Source organism: Drosophila kikkawai, chromosome X, assembly GCF_030179895.1.
Source record: "Drosophila kikkawai strain 14028-0561.14 chromosome X, DkikHiC1v2, whole genome shotgun sequence".
Taxonomy (NCBI): domain Eukaryota; kingdom Metazoa; phylum Arthropoda; class Insecta; order Diptera; family Drosophilidae; genus Drosophila; species Drosophila kikkawai.
Window position 1 is genome coordinate 17092723 of NC_091733.1, and position 17343 is coordinate 17110065.

The 17343-nt window shown below is 33.8% G+C and overlaps 1 protein-coding gene across 16 annotated transcripts in view; it reads left to right on the plus strand.

Moving 5' to 3' along the window:
• dnc (phosphodiesterase dunce) overlaps positions 1 to 12562 on the plus strand; it is a 123205-nt gene extending 110643 nt beyond the window's left edge. For 10 of the 16 annotated variants that reach the window (XM_041774959.2, XM_070288085.1, XM_070288087.1 and 7 more), the window contains 9 exons: positions 2324 to 2428; positions 4470 to 4656; positions 5359 to 5452; positions 10029 to 10390; positions 10461 to 10725; positions 10786 to 10900; positions 11350 to 11512; positions 11578 to 11946; positions 12017 to 12562. In XM_041774959.2, coding sequence (XP_041630893.1) covers positions 2324 to 2428; positions 4470 to 4656; positions 5359 to 5452; positions 10029 to 10390; positions 10461 to 10725; positions 10786 to 10900; positions 11350 to 11512; positions 11578 to 11946; positions 12017 to 12226 — 1870 coding nt within the window. In that variant the 3' untranslated portion in view covers positions 12227 to 12562. Of the gene's footprint in view, positions 1 to 1504; positions 1676 to 2323; positions 2429 to 4469; positions 4657 to 5358; positions 5453 to 10028; positions 10391 to 10460; positions 10726 to 10785; positions 10901 to 11349; positions 11513 to 11577; positions 11947 to 12016 lie in introns of those variants that run through there. The other 6 variants (XM_070288084.1, XM_070288086.1, XM_017162586.3 and 3 more) reach the window with 3 other exon arrangements.
• Positions 12563 to 17343: the final 4781 nt, after the last annotated feature.

The following is a 17343-nucleotide window of genomic DNA, read 5'->3' on the forward strand; positions in this document are numbered from 1 at the left end:
CAAAATAATTCTCATTTTTAGTTTCGAGACACACACAATTCAGATTCCTTTTATTGCAATGAGTCATGGTGTTTTTCAACTAAAGAGGCGATATTTTGGGACTTTTGGGGGCGTGTGTTGAAAATGCGTCGCAATATTAATAAATTGAAATGGCAACGGGAAAGGCTAAAGAAAATAATAAAGAAATTTTAAGAGACTGACAAATAAGTGAAAAAAAATATCTGTGAGGGAGCACAGCAAGGTTTCCCGGAGTTTTTTCCGCGGGTGAATGATCCCAATTCGTTTGTGAAACTGCATTTGTGGTCATCGATGGATAATGTCTGTCACAACTGGCCGATTTTCATGCTATATGCGACGTGCCAAAAAATCATGAAAACAAAATGCGAAAATTGGCGTTGAAAGAAGTGCACAAAAGCGGGAAAAATACAAGTGAAAAACAAACCACAAAAAAAAAAACAGCAAGGAGAGCCTGGAAATGAGCTGTTGTATGGGGTTCTTTTTTTTATTTATTTCTTTATTATTTTTTGATTGTTAATTTAATTTTTTGTTTTAATTTTTTTTTGCGGAGGTCAATTTAAAAGCCGCTTCTGCATTATTTTTCAAGCTTTTCGCAGGGAAATTGCCTTTCATTTATTTATTTTGACAGATTTTCATTGTCTGGCCATTTGGCTGGGTGGAAAATGAGTGACAAAATTAGCGGTAAAGAAAAGGCCAAATAATTTCCTGGAAAGAGAAAAGGTTGATATTCTCAAATGCAAAATTTAATTACTGGTTAAATAAACCAATTAAAGTGTTTGTTTAATTATAATTAAAAATCTTTGTTCTTTAATATTCTAAAAATATATTATTTTATTTATTTAAAACAGAAAAATTAATTTTATTATGTGAATTTTCTGTTAATTAATTTTCTCCTGCAATTAATTTTATTTCCTTGCTTAATTTGTAACGTCATTGGCAGCGCTGCTTAAGCGTTTTATTTTTTATTATTATTAATTTATGCTCATTTTTTGTTTGTCAACTTTTTTCGGTCATTTTAATTTTCGCTTTTTTTTCTGGTTCCTTTTGTTTTATTTTTGGCACACAGCGCGAAAATTCCGAGGAGGCATTTCCCTGAGAACCCCGCCCCCAAACCAAAGGCCCACGAAAAAAAATTTTTCCCGATGTCCTCCCAGCCCCCGAATTTTCTCCTATATAAATATATGTATATATGTGTGTGTGTGTTTTCCACAATTTCTGTGGAATTTTCAATTGCCAAAATAAAAATGGAAGAGGATAGAAACAAAAACTTGGCCGTCGCCATGGCGTCCTTTCTATATAATATATATATATATATATATATATACATGTGTGTAGGTGTATGTGCGTTAAGGACATTTTACTGACCTTTTTCTTATTGTATTTTTTCTTTGTTGATTCCTTTTCGATTCTCCACAACATTTTGCCATTTAAATTCTAGTCAAAATAAATGCCAAACACACGCACTCGCCGCACACACAGACACAGACACAGACAAAATTAAATAGTTACGAAAAAATAGCGAAAAAAATAAAAATTTAAATAAATAAATAAATTAGACAAAAATTTTCGTTTAAAATTCTTGATGTTATTTATGGTCTTGTTTTTCGCTGTTTTTGGCAATGCATCAAAGTGCCTCCGAAAGTAGTATTTATCCAATGTAAGCGATTTTCCTTGATTGAGCTTTATAGATTTGCAAACACACACTTTTCAATTGCCAGACAGATCATAATTAGCCGGGATATATATCTATATCTTTATCGTTAATTACAAATGAATTTTAGTTATTTTGGTTTGCTATTTAAATTAATATTGACGGACTGCGCAGAGCACACTTTATAGGGGATCGATATTTTTTTCAATGTATTTTAATAATTATTTTTTTAATTTAAAATTTGTACAAGTTATACGAAAGTATTTAGTTGAGAGTTAAATTAAATTGCAACTATCCCGCTTGCACACTCATCCTTGAAAAAGATTTGCGTCAAAATAATATACAAAATATATATATTTTTTTGTAGGTTTTTAATTAATTTAAAATATTTCAGCACTGTAATTTTTAAGGGATTGTAGAGTGTATATATATATTTTTTATACAAATATATTGCAATTTTTGTTGAAATATTTATAAAACAATTTTCATTTGTGACCGTTGCATGTTCTTATACGTCTTCTCTGTTGCTTTTGGTTTTCCCTATGCCTAAAATATGCATAAATATATATTAATAAATAAATATAAATATTGTTACTAATAAATTTAACGTTTTCTTTATTTTTTAAAATTTATTTAAATTTATTTTTTTTACAGCCATGGCGAGGATCTCATTGTGACGCCTTTCGCCCAAATTTTAGCCAGTTTACGTTCAGTGCGCAACAATTTATTAAGTCTGACAAATGTTCCAGCATCAAACAAGTAAGTGTATTGTGACCCCTGTGAGCCCCCCTAGCCCCGACCCTGTCCAGCCCCTCGACCCTGTGCCCCGGAGACTTTCAATTTGTTTGTGTACCAAGAGAGATGTACTTGACCCCGAAAAAAATACAAAAAAAAAATAATAATAATAAAGCAATGAAAAAAAGTACTGAAATCTCACTCTGTTTTTAACCCCCCCTTTTAACCCCTATGTGTGTTGCCTGCTCTTTGCTCGCTTTAACCCACTCACTCCCCCTCTCTGTCTCTCTTTCTCTCTAACCGACTGGCTCTGTCCCGCTCTTTCGTGCTCTTTGGTGTGTTTTTTGTTGTCTCACACTTTAATTAATCAAAACCAGCGAACAACAAACAACACAATGACACACAGTCAGCGAGACACCTATAGCCACACAATGACCAGAAATAGAAAAATGGAAAAAATAGAAAATAGATGGATAAATAAAGAGATATATTCGTGGAAAAAAAATAGAAGAAATCTGCGAAAATAACCCTTTGCAAAAGGTTGAAGGTGCTTACCCCAGGGGGACACAGGCCCCTCCGCGAAACGTGCCAAAAATATATAGAAAACAACTAGGCCAAAAAAAGAACTCTATGAAATAAAAAAAATATAAATAAAAAACATATATACACTCGTATAGATATGGCACAAAATTTAAAATTAGAGAGAAACCATGTTTCGGTTGTGTCAATTTTCCAAAAAGAACCAATTTCTCTTTATTTTTTTTTTGTGGGTTGTTCAACCGGGAAACACTTGGGTTTTTGGTTATTGTTTATTGTTTATTGTTCGCTGGTGGGTTGTTTGACATGTGACTAGCCACCAACTATCGACGTTTTAACCCATTTCCCCACTAAAATACAAGAAAACACTGATAAAAATAAATGGATAATTAAATCAAATATAAATTAAGATGGTTGAAATATATTGTGGGTTTTAAACTAACAATTTGGTAACTTCTTAAGCAATTTCTGTATTAAAAAATAATAAATAATAGATATATAAACAACAATTTACATTAAAATAAAGTGACCGTATAATTTTAAAATAATTAAATTAAAGAAAAGAAATATGTTTGTTTTTTTTTTTAAGTACATTTTCTAGTTTAAACAAAAATAAAAGCCTAACTGTGAATTTCTTAATAATTTTCTTTATCAAATAAATACAAAAAAATAACTAATTAATACAAAAAATTAAATTAAAACAATTGTGAAATAATTACACTAAAAAATAAATATTTGTTAAGTACATTTTCTGGTAAAAACCACGAAATATGCATGCCAAATGTACATAATAAACGCAAATGGGTTTTGTGTTTTGAATGTTAACCCTTAACACCTAATAACCTTAACACCCGGCAGGCCCCTAAAAAAAAGAAAGATTGACCCGTTCCCCCCTTGCTCCTGATCATGGCAGAGACTGCTGTAAATATAAAAAAAAAAATTTTAAAACAAAGCCCCCAAAAGAAAAATTCAATTGCAAAAGTCGAGCAATTTTGTTCACAAAATATATAAATATTTCTCTCTCTCTCTCTCTCTTCCGCTCTCCTTCTAACTCTCACTTTCTAACTCTCTCTCTCTCTCTCTCTCTTCTCTCTCTCTCATTTAACCAATTTTTGCATATATGTGTATATGTGTGTGCAAACGTTTTGCAAAATCACCAAAAATCTAAATGTTGTGTTCTTCTCACCACACACCATGCCTACGTCAATAAAAAAAATAAACACACCACACCATACTCCCCACGCTGCCCCGCCTCCTATCCCCCATATATATTATATCCCTTAATTATCACCCGATCATTTGTCATTAATTTTGCATTTCCAACCGCTTTTAAATCGTGCTCCCTTAAATGTTTGTTCGATTGTTTGATGGTTCGTTTTGTTCGATTGTTCGATTATTTTGTTTGTTTGTTTGTAATCCTTTCTAACTCCAAATAAACCAACAACCCTCACCCCCTCCCTTCCAACCCTTCACCCTTGTCTACTCCCTTTGTGTGTGTGTGTGGAAAATCGTGTATTAATCAACCAAGATCCAGGCGGCCCACGCAATCCTCGTCGGCTGCCCGCTCCACCAATCCGGCGGGCGTTCCCCTGTCGCAGGGCGAGGAGGCCTACACCCGCCTGGCCACCGACACCATCGAGGAGCTGGACTGGTGCCTCGACCAGCTGGAGACTATCCAGACCCATCGCAGTGTCTCCGACATGGCCTCGCTTAAGGTGAGTTTGAGTGATCATAGATCATAGATCAATCGATTGGAGCTTTAAAACCCATCTAAATATCGAAAACCATGTTGAAGAATATCGGTTTATATCGATTATAAGTCGAAAATATAGAATCTATATCGTTTTGAAAATTATATTTATTTTCTTTAATATCTCATTAATTAATTTAAGAATTTAAATATTTGACAAATGTCATATCATTTCGATATAGAATCTTGATATATTCCTGATATTTAAATACATATTAATTAATTGATTGTTATTTTTAAAAAAGTTATCGATATTCTTACCACAAAGTCCGAAGAAAGCTTTGTATATAAATTATTATATATATATTTATTATTAAAAATAATACATTGCAAAAAAAAAAGAGACCATGTTCAACTGACATTTTAATCTCTAGAGATCCCGCAGACACCTGTTTATTTAAATGTTTAAGCTTTAGAGGAAAGTACTTGAGAAAGTGAAATTTTCAATGAAATTTTTGAAAATTGTTGAAAAATATACAAGAATAAACATCAATATAGATAAATAAGTTAGTCCAAGGAATTCATTTGTATAAAAGTCTTTAAATAATTTTGATTAAATTAAAGAAAAGGTTAAATTTTGTATAGCTTATTATTTTAATATATTATTATTAATTTTTTTTATTATAATACAACCCCAATTAATAACCCACAATCTCCTCTTTTCCAGTTCAAACGCATGCTCAACAAAGAGCTGTCACACTTCAGCGAATCCAGCAGATCGGGAAATCAGATTTCCGAATACATATGTTCCACATTTTTGGGTAAGCCAATCGACTAAATTAAATAAATAAATACACTTGGAAATAATATAAGTTATATATAGGAATTTATTTGTATAACTAGTTTAGTTTTGAGCTTTGCTCCACTTCTCAATTTCCATTGATCCTCCTAACCTAACGATGGAAATTTATTTGCCAAAAGATGGATGGCAAACTTTTTGCAAAACAATTGCGCTAACAATTCCCCCAACAACACTCAAATCATTTCCGCCCCACATCAGACGGAGATTCAACTGGATTCCAATTGTATTAACCCCTTATTCCGCGCCATCCCCATCATAATCATCATCAGTGGCAGAACCCCTGAACCCCTGAACCCCATTAACCCTCCAACGCCAACGCCCCCAATCCAAAGTTATTCAAGATGTTCTGCGGCTTCAACTTTCGCTGGCTGCAATTTGTTTCAGGCGGCTCTTGTCTCGCGTTTCTCTAGTTTTTCTAGTAGTTTTTCCCCTTTTGCCGTTCGGCTCACCAAAGTATGCAATAAAATCGCATTAACCATATCGGCGGGAAAAGCGAGGGAAGAAAGTTAAAGTAGCCGAAGCCACCAGCGCCATTCATCTCCATTTCCATTTCTCCAGACAACAAATTACGGCAAAAAATGCCAGCAAAAGTTATGCAAATCAAGGGAATGAGCTAAGAAAAAATAGAAAATATATAAAGTCGAGATGGGTATACTCTATAAATAGAATAAATAATTGAAAGAAATATAATTTTATTATTAAAAACAATAAAAATACATGAATATTACAAAAAAATGCCTGATTAATCAGAGAAAAATTAATTTTAAAATCTACAAAGTTTTCCTTTAAATAACAAAATTTTTAATAGTATTTTGCAACCTTTTTCGCAACTTAATTTGTTGTAACTTTTTCGGGGGACATTTTTCGAAATATAAACTGGATGTCTCTGTTTTCCCCCTCCACTGCCCTGCGTTTTCGGATTGAAAGTGCAAAATTAAATTATGCAGAGCAGCATAAAAACAGATGAAGTGGAAATTTCATTGTTTAACCTGCGAACCGAGCACCCGCCTCCCCAAGCGGAGACCTCTCTGCGCACCCACATGGCTGACGTCCCCTTTTCTCTCTTTTTGTTTAAAAGTTTACCCCTCTGCGGATTTTCCCGATCCCCCGTTTTCCAGCCATTTTTCCCCCCTGGAGCTTTCCCACTTACCGCCTTTGTCCAAAGCCAAAGCCACTTTGTGGGACTCTGTGCAGGAATGGAAGCTATTTTTCGGTGGCATGCACAGAGAGAAAAAGTAGAATAACCGAGGATCTATGATATTTTCTTAAAATGTATTTTGCATTCATATTTTTATAATAATTTTTAATGAATTATAACGTAAATATCATACATTTTTTCCCAATTATTTGTCTATCTTTAAATTTGTCTGTCTTAAATAATACATAATAAAATATTTAAATATATTTTCTAAATTATATAATTGAAATATATTTAAACTATTTTGTTTCTATAAAATAAATTTGATTAATGATTAAATGATTTAATAAAACAAAAAGTTATTTCGATAGAAATAATTATTCTTTTATTTTTCCTTCCATTATTAAGATGCAATATAATAATTTACAACAACAATTAATTTTTATTTTTTATTATTAATACCCATATTTTTCTCTTGGTGTAAAAAGGGGCAGCTGTCCATGTTTTTGGGGGCGTGGACAAACAAAAACGCCGCACCTAGGCCAAGGCAGGGCAAAAAAAAAACACAAAAAAAGAGTTGAAAGCGCAGAAAAAATAGAGAGAAAGGGTATCGGGCATATTTGCACATTTGTTCATATTTCTGCTTCACTGAACCGGGCGAAAGAGACAGACAGAGGGAGCAGAGAAAGAGAAAGGAGAAAGGGAGTGACACAGGGGAAGAGGGACAGTGGACAGAGTGACCTTCTAGGGATCTAAGGCCGCCTTTTTCACTAGAATTTTCAGGCCTAACCCAACTAACTTGTTGTTGCCGTAGTTTATCAAGCATAAAATCGCATTTGGGGGATACAACACACACACACACACAGAGACACCACCCCCACACACGCACACACGGCTGCCTAATGTCCATTTGTAACACTTCATTTGAAACAGAAGCCTCGACCTCGAAAGTCAAAAAAAAAAGAAGAAAAAAAGCATAGAAAAGCCCCGAAAAAAATGACGAAAGGGAAAACAGCTTTCGGCACCTGAAATCGTTATAGGAAAAGGCAATAGCAAAGGGAATCCAAATCTGAATCTGAATCAGAAGCAGACGCAGAATCAGAGGAACATATGCAAAACACACATCAGGTGAATACATTTCCTTGACAATATTTTTTCTCTTTTTTTTTGGGGGGGTGGGGAGGCAGGCAGAGAAGAGGACATTTTCCCGTGGGGTAGAAAAGCTAAAAGAATTTTTTTGGAAGAAAATTTATGCGTTGTCAAGCTGATAGAGAGCTTGGCACAAGGAAATGTCAAAGCGTTCCTCGGAAGGAAGAGCCCCTAAAATCCCTAGGGTAATATTACCAATTGTCTAGGAAACTTTATTAGCTTGAGGGAATATATGTATATATTGGGAACTTGACGATGAAAAGTGGGAAATGTGTCTCGGTTTTTATTAAAGAATAGATAGTTTTTGGGTTTAAGCTAGGATTTAGTTTATAATTTATTTCAGGCTGTTTCATCTGTTTATAAATATATTAGAAATATTTATTTAATGTGTTTGTTGTATATATATATATATACATATATATAAAAAACACAACAAACACATTAAATTAATATTTTTATTTTTTAATTACTTTTACTTGTTATAATTTAAGATATGGTTTTATTGACATTAATCGACATTTAAATATTAAATTAAAAATATGTATCATTGATATGTAGATATTTGAAATTAAAAAAAATTAAAAAAAAATTATATATATATAAAATAAATAACAAGGACAAATATAGATTTAAATTTAAATGAAAAAAAAAATATAGTACTATTTTATACATTCTCTAGGCTACTGAAGGCACTTGTTAATTTCATTTTTTAATTTTTTATATTACCATTAACCCTTTAAATTCAAAATCCTACATGCGCTTCCCTTCCATTTTACTTCCTTATAAAAATTATCCTTTTAAAAACACTTAATATACCCTTTAATAAACCCTTTTTAATTTATGCAAAACCTGAAACAAATTGAATTCCAATAAAACCGATCGATTTGAATTAAACGGGCATTAGACTACATTACGCCCCGTTAGTTTTTTCCACAAGTACGCAACAGTTGAGCCACAGACACACCCAAAAAACTATAAAACATTACCGCAGTTTATTAGTATTTCCCATTCCTTCAACCAAACTCGCTTTTAGTTTTTACTTTCCAAGCGAAAATTCAACGCAATTTGGAATTTTGAAATGAATATTAATTTATGCACACAGGCAATTTGAATTTGCTCTCGCTTTCTGCAAACAAACAATCGAGTTTTGAGGGGACCCGGAATGGTGTGCTGCTGCGCCCGAAAGTAGGCAATGGAATTTTGAATGGGGGTGGGAATGCAAAAGTTTTTGCTTGTTTGCCCCGTCGAACGCTTGAATATTTATATGGCTGCTTAAGCGTCCGCCCAGTAAGAAGGCCCTGAGAAATCCACCACGAGTTGAAGGACTCCTCGCTCTACATACAACATTCATCCGCAGGCAGAGCCTGCCTGCCTCCTTATTCTTTCTCCTTACTCAGTCAGTCAGTCAGTCAAGCAGCCTGTAGTCTGATATATCCCGGGGCTGTGTGTACGCCCACATCCAAGGATATGTGTAATGTGTGTGTATGTTTGTCTCAGACGATGATGATGATGATGATGATGATGATGATGATGATGATGATTTTAGAGCCCTTTAATCGGGCAGTTGGCTGGGGTGTATGCGTAGATTTAATCGAAAAACAAATACTAGAGGGTCGCATATTTATTATGAAAAGTAGTACAAGTCCTAATACTTGCAGGAACATATATTGTGAATCTGATTTAAGAGATTTAGGGAGAGTGGTAATAAGAAATTATATTTATAATTTAAATTGTATAGGAAATTTTTTTTTGTAATTTATTATTATTTTTTTAGGCTGGGTGCATTTTTTAACTGGTTTTTAAGTTTATCTTTTGTTAATTTTAATTTTAAAATTAGAATAAAAAACACATTTAAAGGTTTTTAAGTCTTATAATTTTATTTTAATTTATTATCATTATTTTAATTTATTTTTTGTAAATTTTAAGCTGATTTTTACTTTGAAATAAAATTAAAATAAAAAAACACGTTAAAATATATTTTATCCATTATAAAGAGTTCTAAAATGATAAAATAATTTAAGAAATAAATGAGGAAGAGTTTATCTTGATATTATAATATTTTAAATATATTTTTAATATTTAGTTTTATTTTTAATTCATTTTTTATATTTAGTTTTATTTTAAATGCAATTTAATTAATTTTATTATTAATAACACCTAAAAAGCATCATAAATCCAGCTAATTTAAATCTTAATTTAAAATACAAATACTAAATATTCTCTCCCCTTTCCTTATTCCCACCCACAGACAAGCAGCAGGAGTTCGACCTGCCATCGCTGCGCGTGGACGAGAATCCAGAGCACGCGGCCGCCACAGCAGCCGGCGGTGCGGTTGGCGCCGGCGGTCAATCGACCGGACAGCAGTATGGCAACCGAAGCCGCTCACCGCGCGGCCCGCCCATGTCGCAGATCAGCGGCGTGAAGCGGCCGCTGTCGCACACCAATAGCTTCACCGGCGAGCGGCTGCCCACGTTCGGCGTGGAGACGCCCAAGGAGAATGAACTGGGCACACTGCTCGGCGAACTCGACACCTGGGGCATCCAGATATTCAGCATCGGCGAGTTTAGCGTCAACCGGCCGCTCACCTGTGTGGCATACACCATATTTCAGGTGAGTTTTTTTAAATTAAACCTACAAACTAATTAATAAATAAATATATATTCTTCGTTTGAACCCACAGAGTAGAGAATTACTGACCAGTCTTATGATACCACCGAAAACTTTTCTTAACTTTATGACTACTCTGGAGGACCACTACGTCAAAGACAATCCGTTTCACAACTCGCTCCACGCCGCCGACGTGACCCAGAGCACCAATGTGCTACTCAATACTCCAGCGCTGGAGGGCGTGTTCACACCGCTCGAGGTGGGCGGTGCTTTGTTCGCCGCTTGCATACACGATGTGGATCATCCCGGCTTAACCAATCAGTTTTTGGTTAACTCAAGTGAGTCCCCTGATGCTACAAATCAAGAATTGTTTTCTACATTTCTGTTTGGTCTCGCAGGTTCCGAACTAGCATTAATGTACAATGACGAATCTGTTTTGGAAAATCATCATTTAGCTGTTGCCTTTAAATTATTGCAAAATCAAGGATGTGATATATTCTGTAATATGCAAAAGTAAGTCAATAATAAGGACAATTTTAAATACATTTTGAAATAAATAATTTTAAATAAATTTTAAATAAATTTTAAATAAATTTAAAAAAAATAAAGTTTTAAAATAAATTTAAAATAAATAAATATAACTAAATTTTAAATAAATTTAAAATACATAATTTTAAATAAATTTTTTAATAAAAAATTTAGAATTAATTTTAAATAAAAAAAATTTAATAAATTTTAAATACATTTTAAATAAATAATTTTAAATAAATAATATTAAATAAATTTTAAATAAATTTTAAACCAATTTTAATTAAATAATTTTAAACAAATTTTAAATAAATTTTAAATAAATAAATTTTAAATAAATTTTAAATACATAATTTTGAATAAATTTTATATAAATAATTTTAAATAAATTTGAAATAAATACTAATCCTTATACATATCCCCATTTTCTGCAGGAAACAACGCCAAACATTGAGGAAAATGGTTATTGATATTGTGCTGTCCACGGACATGTCCAAGCACATGAGTCTGCTGGCCGACCTAAAGACAATGGTGGAAACCAAAAAGGTGGCTGGCTCCGGAGTCCTGCTGCTGGACAACTACACCGATCGCATACAGGTAAGAGTGCCGCCTTATCTATATACAATTTAAAAAGAATATATAATATATATATAATCCTTCAGGTGCTCGAGAATCTGGTGCATTGTGCCGATCTGAGTAATCCCACCAAACCGCTGCCGCTGTACAAGCGCTGGGTGGCGCTGCTCATGGAGGAGTTCTTCCTGCAGGGCGACAAGGAGCGCGAATCGGGCATGGATATCAGTCCCATGTGCGATCGCCATAATGCCACCATTGAGAAGTCACAGGTGGGCTTCATCGACTACATCGTCCATCCGCTGTGGGAGACCTGGGCCGATCTGGTCCATCCGGATGCCCAGGATATACTCGACACGCTTGAAGAGAACAGAGACTACTACCAGAGCATGATACCGCCATCGCCGCCGCCATCGGGGGTCGATGAGAATCCGCAGGAGGACAGGATACGCTTTCAAGTGAGATCTCTACGAGTGAAATGAAAAACATTTAAATCAATTATTAACCCAATTATGTTATCATTCAAAGGTAACCCTGGAGGAGTCCGACCAGGAGAACCTTGCCGAGCTGGAGGAGGGCGATGAGGATGTGGATGCCGCTTCTAGCACCACAACGGGCACCACGGCCACCTCGGCCCTGGGCGGTGCCGGTGGTGGTGGTGGTGGTGGCGGCGGAGGTGGTGGCATGGCACCCAGAACGGGTGGCAGCCAAAACCAGCAGCATCACGGTGGAATGTGACGGAGAGTCGTGGGATTCTATCGCAAATTACAGGAAAAGGCACACAACTTTTTCCTACTACGTTAGTGACTACTATTTAACACACACCAAACACACACACACACAAACACAAACACAAGCCAAAAAGGAAAAACTAAAAAAAAAAACAAAGAAAAACTCTTGGAAAAAACACAAAAAAAAAAAAAAACAAAAACAAAAACCAAACTAAGGAAATATTAAACAATTGTTTAAAGTAAAACCAAACAGCAATAGCAAAAGTACCGTTTAACTTATAAAGCCTAGAGAAAAACAAAAGCAACAAAAAAAAAGAAGAAAAAACGACAAAAAAAAAAGAAAGTTAGAAATTTACTTAATGGAAAAATGAGATTGATGTTGAATACACTTGGAGAAAAAGAAGAAGAAGGCAGAGAGCAAGCAACACAAATCGTACATATTCTTAAAGCAAAGCAAAAGGAAAATCCAAGACAAAAGCAAAAAGAGAATGTTAAGAATATACCAAAAGTCCCGCCCACAAAAGAAAAAAAGAAAACCTAACATAATATATAGACGATTTTTGTTGTAAATGAGATTTCTGTTGAAGCCGCCCTCCCAGGACTTTTAAAACCTTGACTAAAACCGAAAGAAGACCAGATCGGACGGGGGGATTACAATTAAATACGATTAGTTTAAGAGAAAGCCTCCTTTTTTATTAAGTTTTTAATGTTTTTTGCATGCCCGGAACAGGTTCATTTTACTCGATGATTACTTTTGATTGATAAACGATAGCTGGCAATCGATACCCATCGATAACAGCGTTATTGAATTTTTAATGATTTAGACAAAGCAAAGAAGCGAAAAACCCCATGTAAAGTGTAAGAATCCAGTGAATTAAACCCGAAAAAACAAACCAGAATTGAAAGCAAACAAAACAAGCACTTAAATTCTATTTAAAATCCCCTCTCCCGCAAACGATTAACAGCCTACAGACTGTAGTTTTGTATAGTAATATAATATATATATAATAATAATATATAAATACGTTTTTTTTTATATTATTTGTAAATAATTTAAATGTTGGACTCGAATTTAAAAACAAAGCTAGCAAATGTTTTTGCAGCTAAACTAAATGAAAGAAAACAAAGCCAAAAACCACACACACACACACACATTAAGTGAATAAAAAAAAAAAAAACCGAGAGGAGAACAGGCGAAGGATAAAATGAAGGATAACTATTGTACAATTAGCTAAAGAATTTCCATTTCAATTTCAATTTCGATTTGAATTGCGATTTCATTTGCTTCCAGAGGAGAGAAGAGAGAGAATACAAGAGAAAATAATGTCAAACGCTGTCTTCGCAAATATTTTTCGCTATATATATAACAACTATATATATTATTTAGCTAGTAACTAAGCTGACAAAACACAATTTAAGCGGCAAATGCAAAGCAAACACAGACACGAAAGAGAAGGCAGAAGTCTAGAAGAAGAGGAGGGAACATGAATTTACTAAGGAAAAACACACAAACAACCAGAAAAAAGACTCTTCGACAAAGGAAAAGGGAAAATTTATAACAAATAATAATAATACTAAATACTAAATACTAATAGAGCACAACTTTTAGTTTTTCCAATGAATGCGAAACCAAAACCAAAGCTAAACACACACAAACGAAGAAAAGTCATTGGCTATATACAGCAGTCTATATAGAGATACTATATACCCCATAGGAAGATATGTATATGCAAGTGTAGAGTCACGATCCCACAGCGCTGGTGCCGTGGATCGATCGATGTGGCAGGCCAAATTCAAACGCGCATAATTTATATACATACATACACACATATATATATATATTGTTTACTATTATTATGTTTTATTGTTATTAATTTATTACCCAAAAACATTATTATTTTGTTTTCAGAACTAGTGCTATATATATACGATTTATTTTTTGTGTTTAAGCGGGCAGGATCCGCGCATAAAATAGTTTAATTTTTTTTTTTTAAATATATATACATAAACATATATATATATATATATCATATAGATTGATATATGATACGATGAAAAACTTGAGGAATGAAAAACGGAACCTTGATGGTCTAAAAATATCATTAAAACTAAAAACTAAAAACTATTCGCAGAAGAAGAGTTATTATATATGTATATTGTTGAAGACAAAGTTGAAGATAATACTTTATAGCAATTTAAGCAGCATTGTAAATGTGCGCTTCTCAGATTTACATACATGTATTTTTTTTTTTTTCGAAACTTAATCAACCTTCGGCAAAGATACAGCAAGATATATATATATATATATATATATATATATATATATATATCTACCTTACATGATGCATACATATATTAATTAATTATACCAACCAACCAACGGCAAGTCCATGGCGAACTTAAAGCAAAAAGAAGAAAAACCAAGCTACTTTAACAACAAATTGAGTGAAATAAATAAAAGAAAAAGAAAACAAAAAAAAAAAAAAAAAACAAAAACAAAAACAAACCAAATGACTTTTTTCTCCTCTCACAAAAAAAAAAAAAAGAAAACAAGAAAAGTAAGACGAAAAACTAAGAAAATGAACTATTATTGTATTTGTAACACGAATTTCCCTGTGAGTGATGTGTTTTTTGTAGAACCATAGAACCGGAAACACACCGAGAAAAGTATATAAAATGTAGAGAGATTCCGATAACGATAACGATAACGATAACGATTACAGATACTGGTACATGTGTGTGTAGCTATACGATTATGTAACTTACCAGAGTATTAACCAAAACATTTACATTTACATCCTAGGCATACATGCAGCTACATTACGTACATTTGATGTATACTCGCGTTTGATGAAACGATACTTAGCCTAACCAGATGTTGTATGTACGTGTATTCTCTGTGCGTGTGTAATTTGATGAATTTAAAGTCCAAACCAATATCGAATACCGAAAGCAACCAGAAGCATCCATCACACACACAAGCAATTTATAATGTTAAATCGAAAAGTATCTAAATGTAATTGTTAGCAGAAACCGAAGGATACAACCCAGATTATAGGCATCTCTCTCGCTCTGTCGTATCTATTTATCTGTTGGATACGAAAGTCCAAAATCCCTGATCCCCGATTCCTGATCCCCTTTCCCTCCTAGCCAACTCCATTTCGAAAGGCAGCCAGTTTTTGACTGAAATTAAAGCTTGGCACTCAAAGTGTTTGTATTTGTTTTCCTGATTTCCTCCCCCCATTGAAATGCCGCCAATTTATATCAGTGTATATAACTATATTTAGAGAATATACTTACTATTTAGCGCATACGCGATTACGTAGCTACGGTCGTGCAAGGATACCCACTTACATAGATATATATACATATATACATATTTATATAGGGGAAGGCAGGAGGAGATCAGCATTTGTAGCACACACAGGTTGGCCAAATTTTTTGGGGAGTAAAAAGTAAAAAGTAAAGAAAGTGTGTAACCAAAAAAAAAAAAAAAAAACAAAGATAACTGTTTGTTGTGCTGTTTAGCCGTAAATGAGAACTTTTTTTTGAGATAACTTAATAATATACATACAAAAATATATATTATATATTACATATGTGTATCTATAACTATATGAACAGGCAGGCAAGAGACCCAAACACCTTCAAAAAAAAAAAAAAAGAAAGTAACACAGACATTTGAAATGGCAAGTTTTGTACTATAATAAAGTGAGGAAGGATAACCAAAAAACACCAAAGACGAAGAAGAATGAGGAGGCAAGGGAAACACAAGACAAAACGAAAAACAAAATATACTAAAAATATATACTTTAATGAATATTAAATGCGCGCTGGCGACGACGGTTGTTAGAGGGAAATACCCCGCTTGGAGTGCCGCAGAGGAAGTGACGTCAGATCCGGGCGAGTCGGCACTTCAATCAGATGCGGTGGAGAATCGGGAGATATTATATATACATATAAATCACGTAACGCTGGCGTTACTGGGCAAACAGTTAGGCATTTCTTTAGGTTCCTCCTTTGATTTTGGAAATTTATAAAATTTACAAACAACAACAAGAACAAGATGGCACACACACGCACCGAGAAGGCGAGGCATAGGTTCTTAATATATATCGAAAATATTGCAAATATTTCGAATATACTAAAAGAATACTTTAGAAAACAGCCTCAGGCCACAGATATGAGAAATGAAAACGAGAATGAGAATCTGAATTCGGACAATTACTTACCACAGCGCACTCTCTCGATCCGATCGGGCGACCCACACTATATAGTATATATACATATATGATATAGAGCTGGCTTCCTTTGTTCCTATTTTCCTTTTCCCTTGTTTCCCCTCCGTTTTGCCTCTCTCAGAATACCGTATACATATATATGTATATTCTATGTATATATATGTAGTTATTGAATGTGAAAAGCGTAATCATTTATGAAATTAACAAAACAAAAAAAAAAAAAAAAAACAAAAAGAAAGAAGTCTACCCCCGAAAACCAAGTCAAATACATAATAGCATGCAAGAAAGAGTAAGTAATATTAATGAAATCTAAGAACAAAAGTCACTCAGTTTGGCGTTAATCAAGACCTCATGGCAAAATGATGATAAATCAAAACAGATCAAGAGCATTGGCATGAAGAACACCGATTTGAATGAGAAATAAGAAATGAGAAATGAGAAACGAGAAATGATACATGAAAATGAAATCTTAATGAATCTAAATAAATGAAAAGATAATATTAAAAAATAATCGTATTTGGGTTTTTTTACATTTATGGGATTTACTTTGCAGCATGGAATATTTATAGCTACATATATCCAGATAGTCACTTCCGACTTTATAATATAAAACCGTCAGCCATCGCCACCTGGCGGCCTTTTCTGAAACTTGGCTGGGGATTAGCCAGGTTTCAAGCTAGGTAAGCAGTTCAATCGTCCCTGCTTTACGAAAAATTACGTAAAACTGCTTTAATGGTTTAAGGCCTGGCTAACGATAGTCCAGTTTCAGAAAAATGCCGACAGGTGGTGCCAAAAGACGGTTTTACAAAATTTAGATGCGCATCACTGGCAGTTAGTGAGATGCCAATTCCCCCATTAATGCATCATAGCTAGATGAGCATCA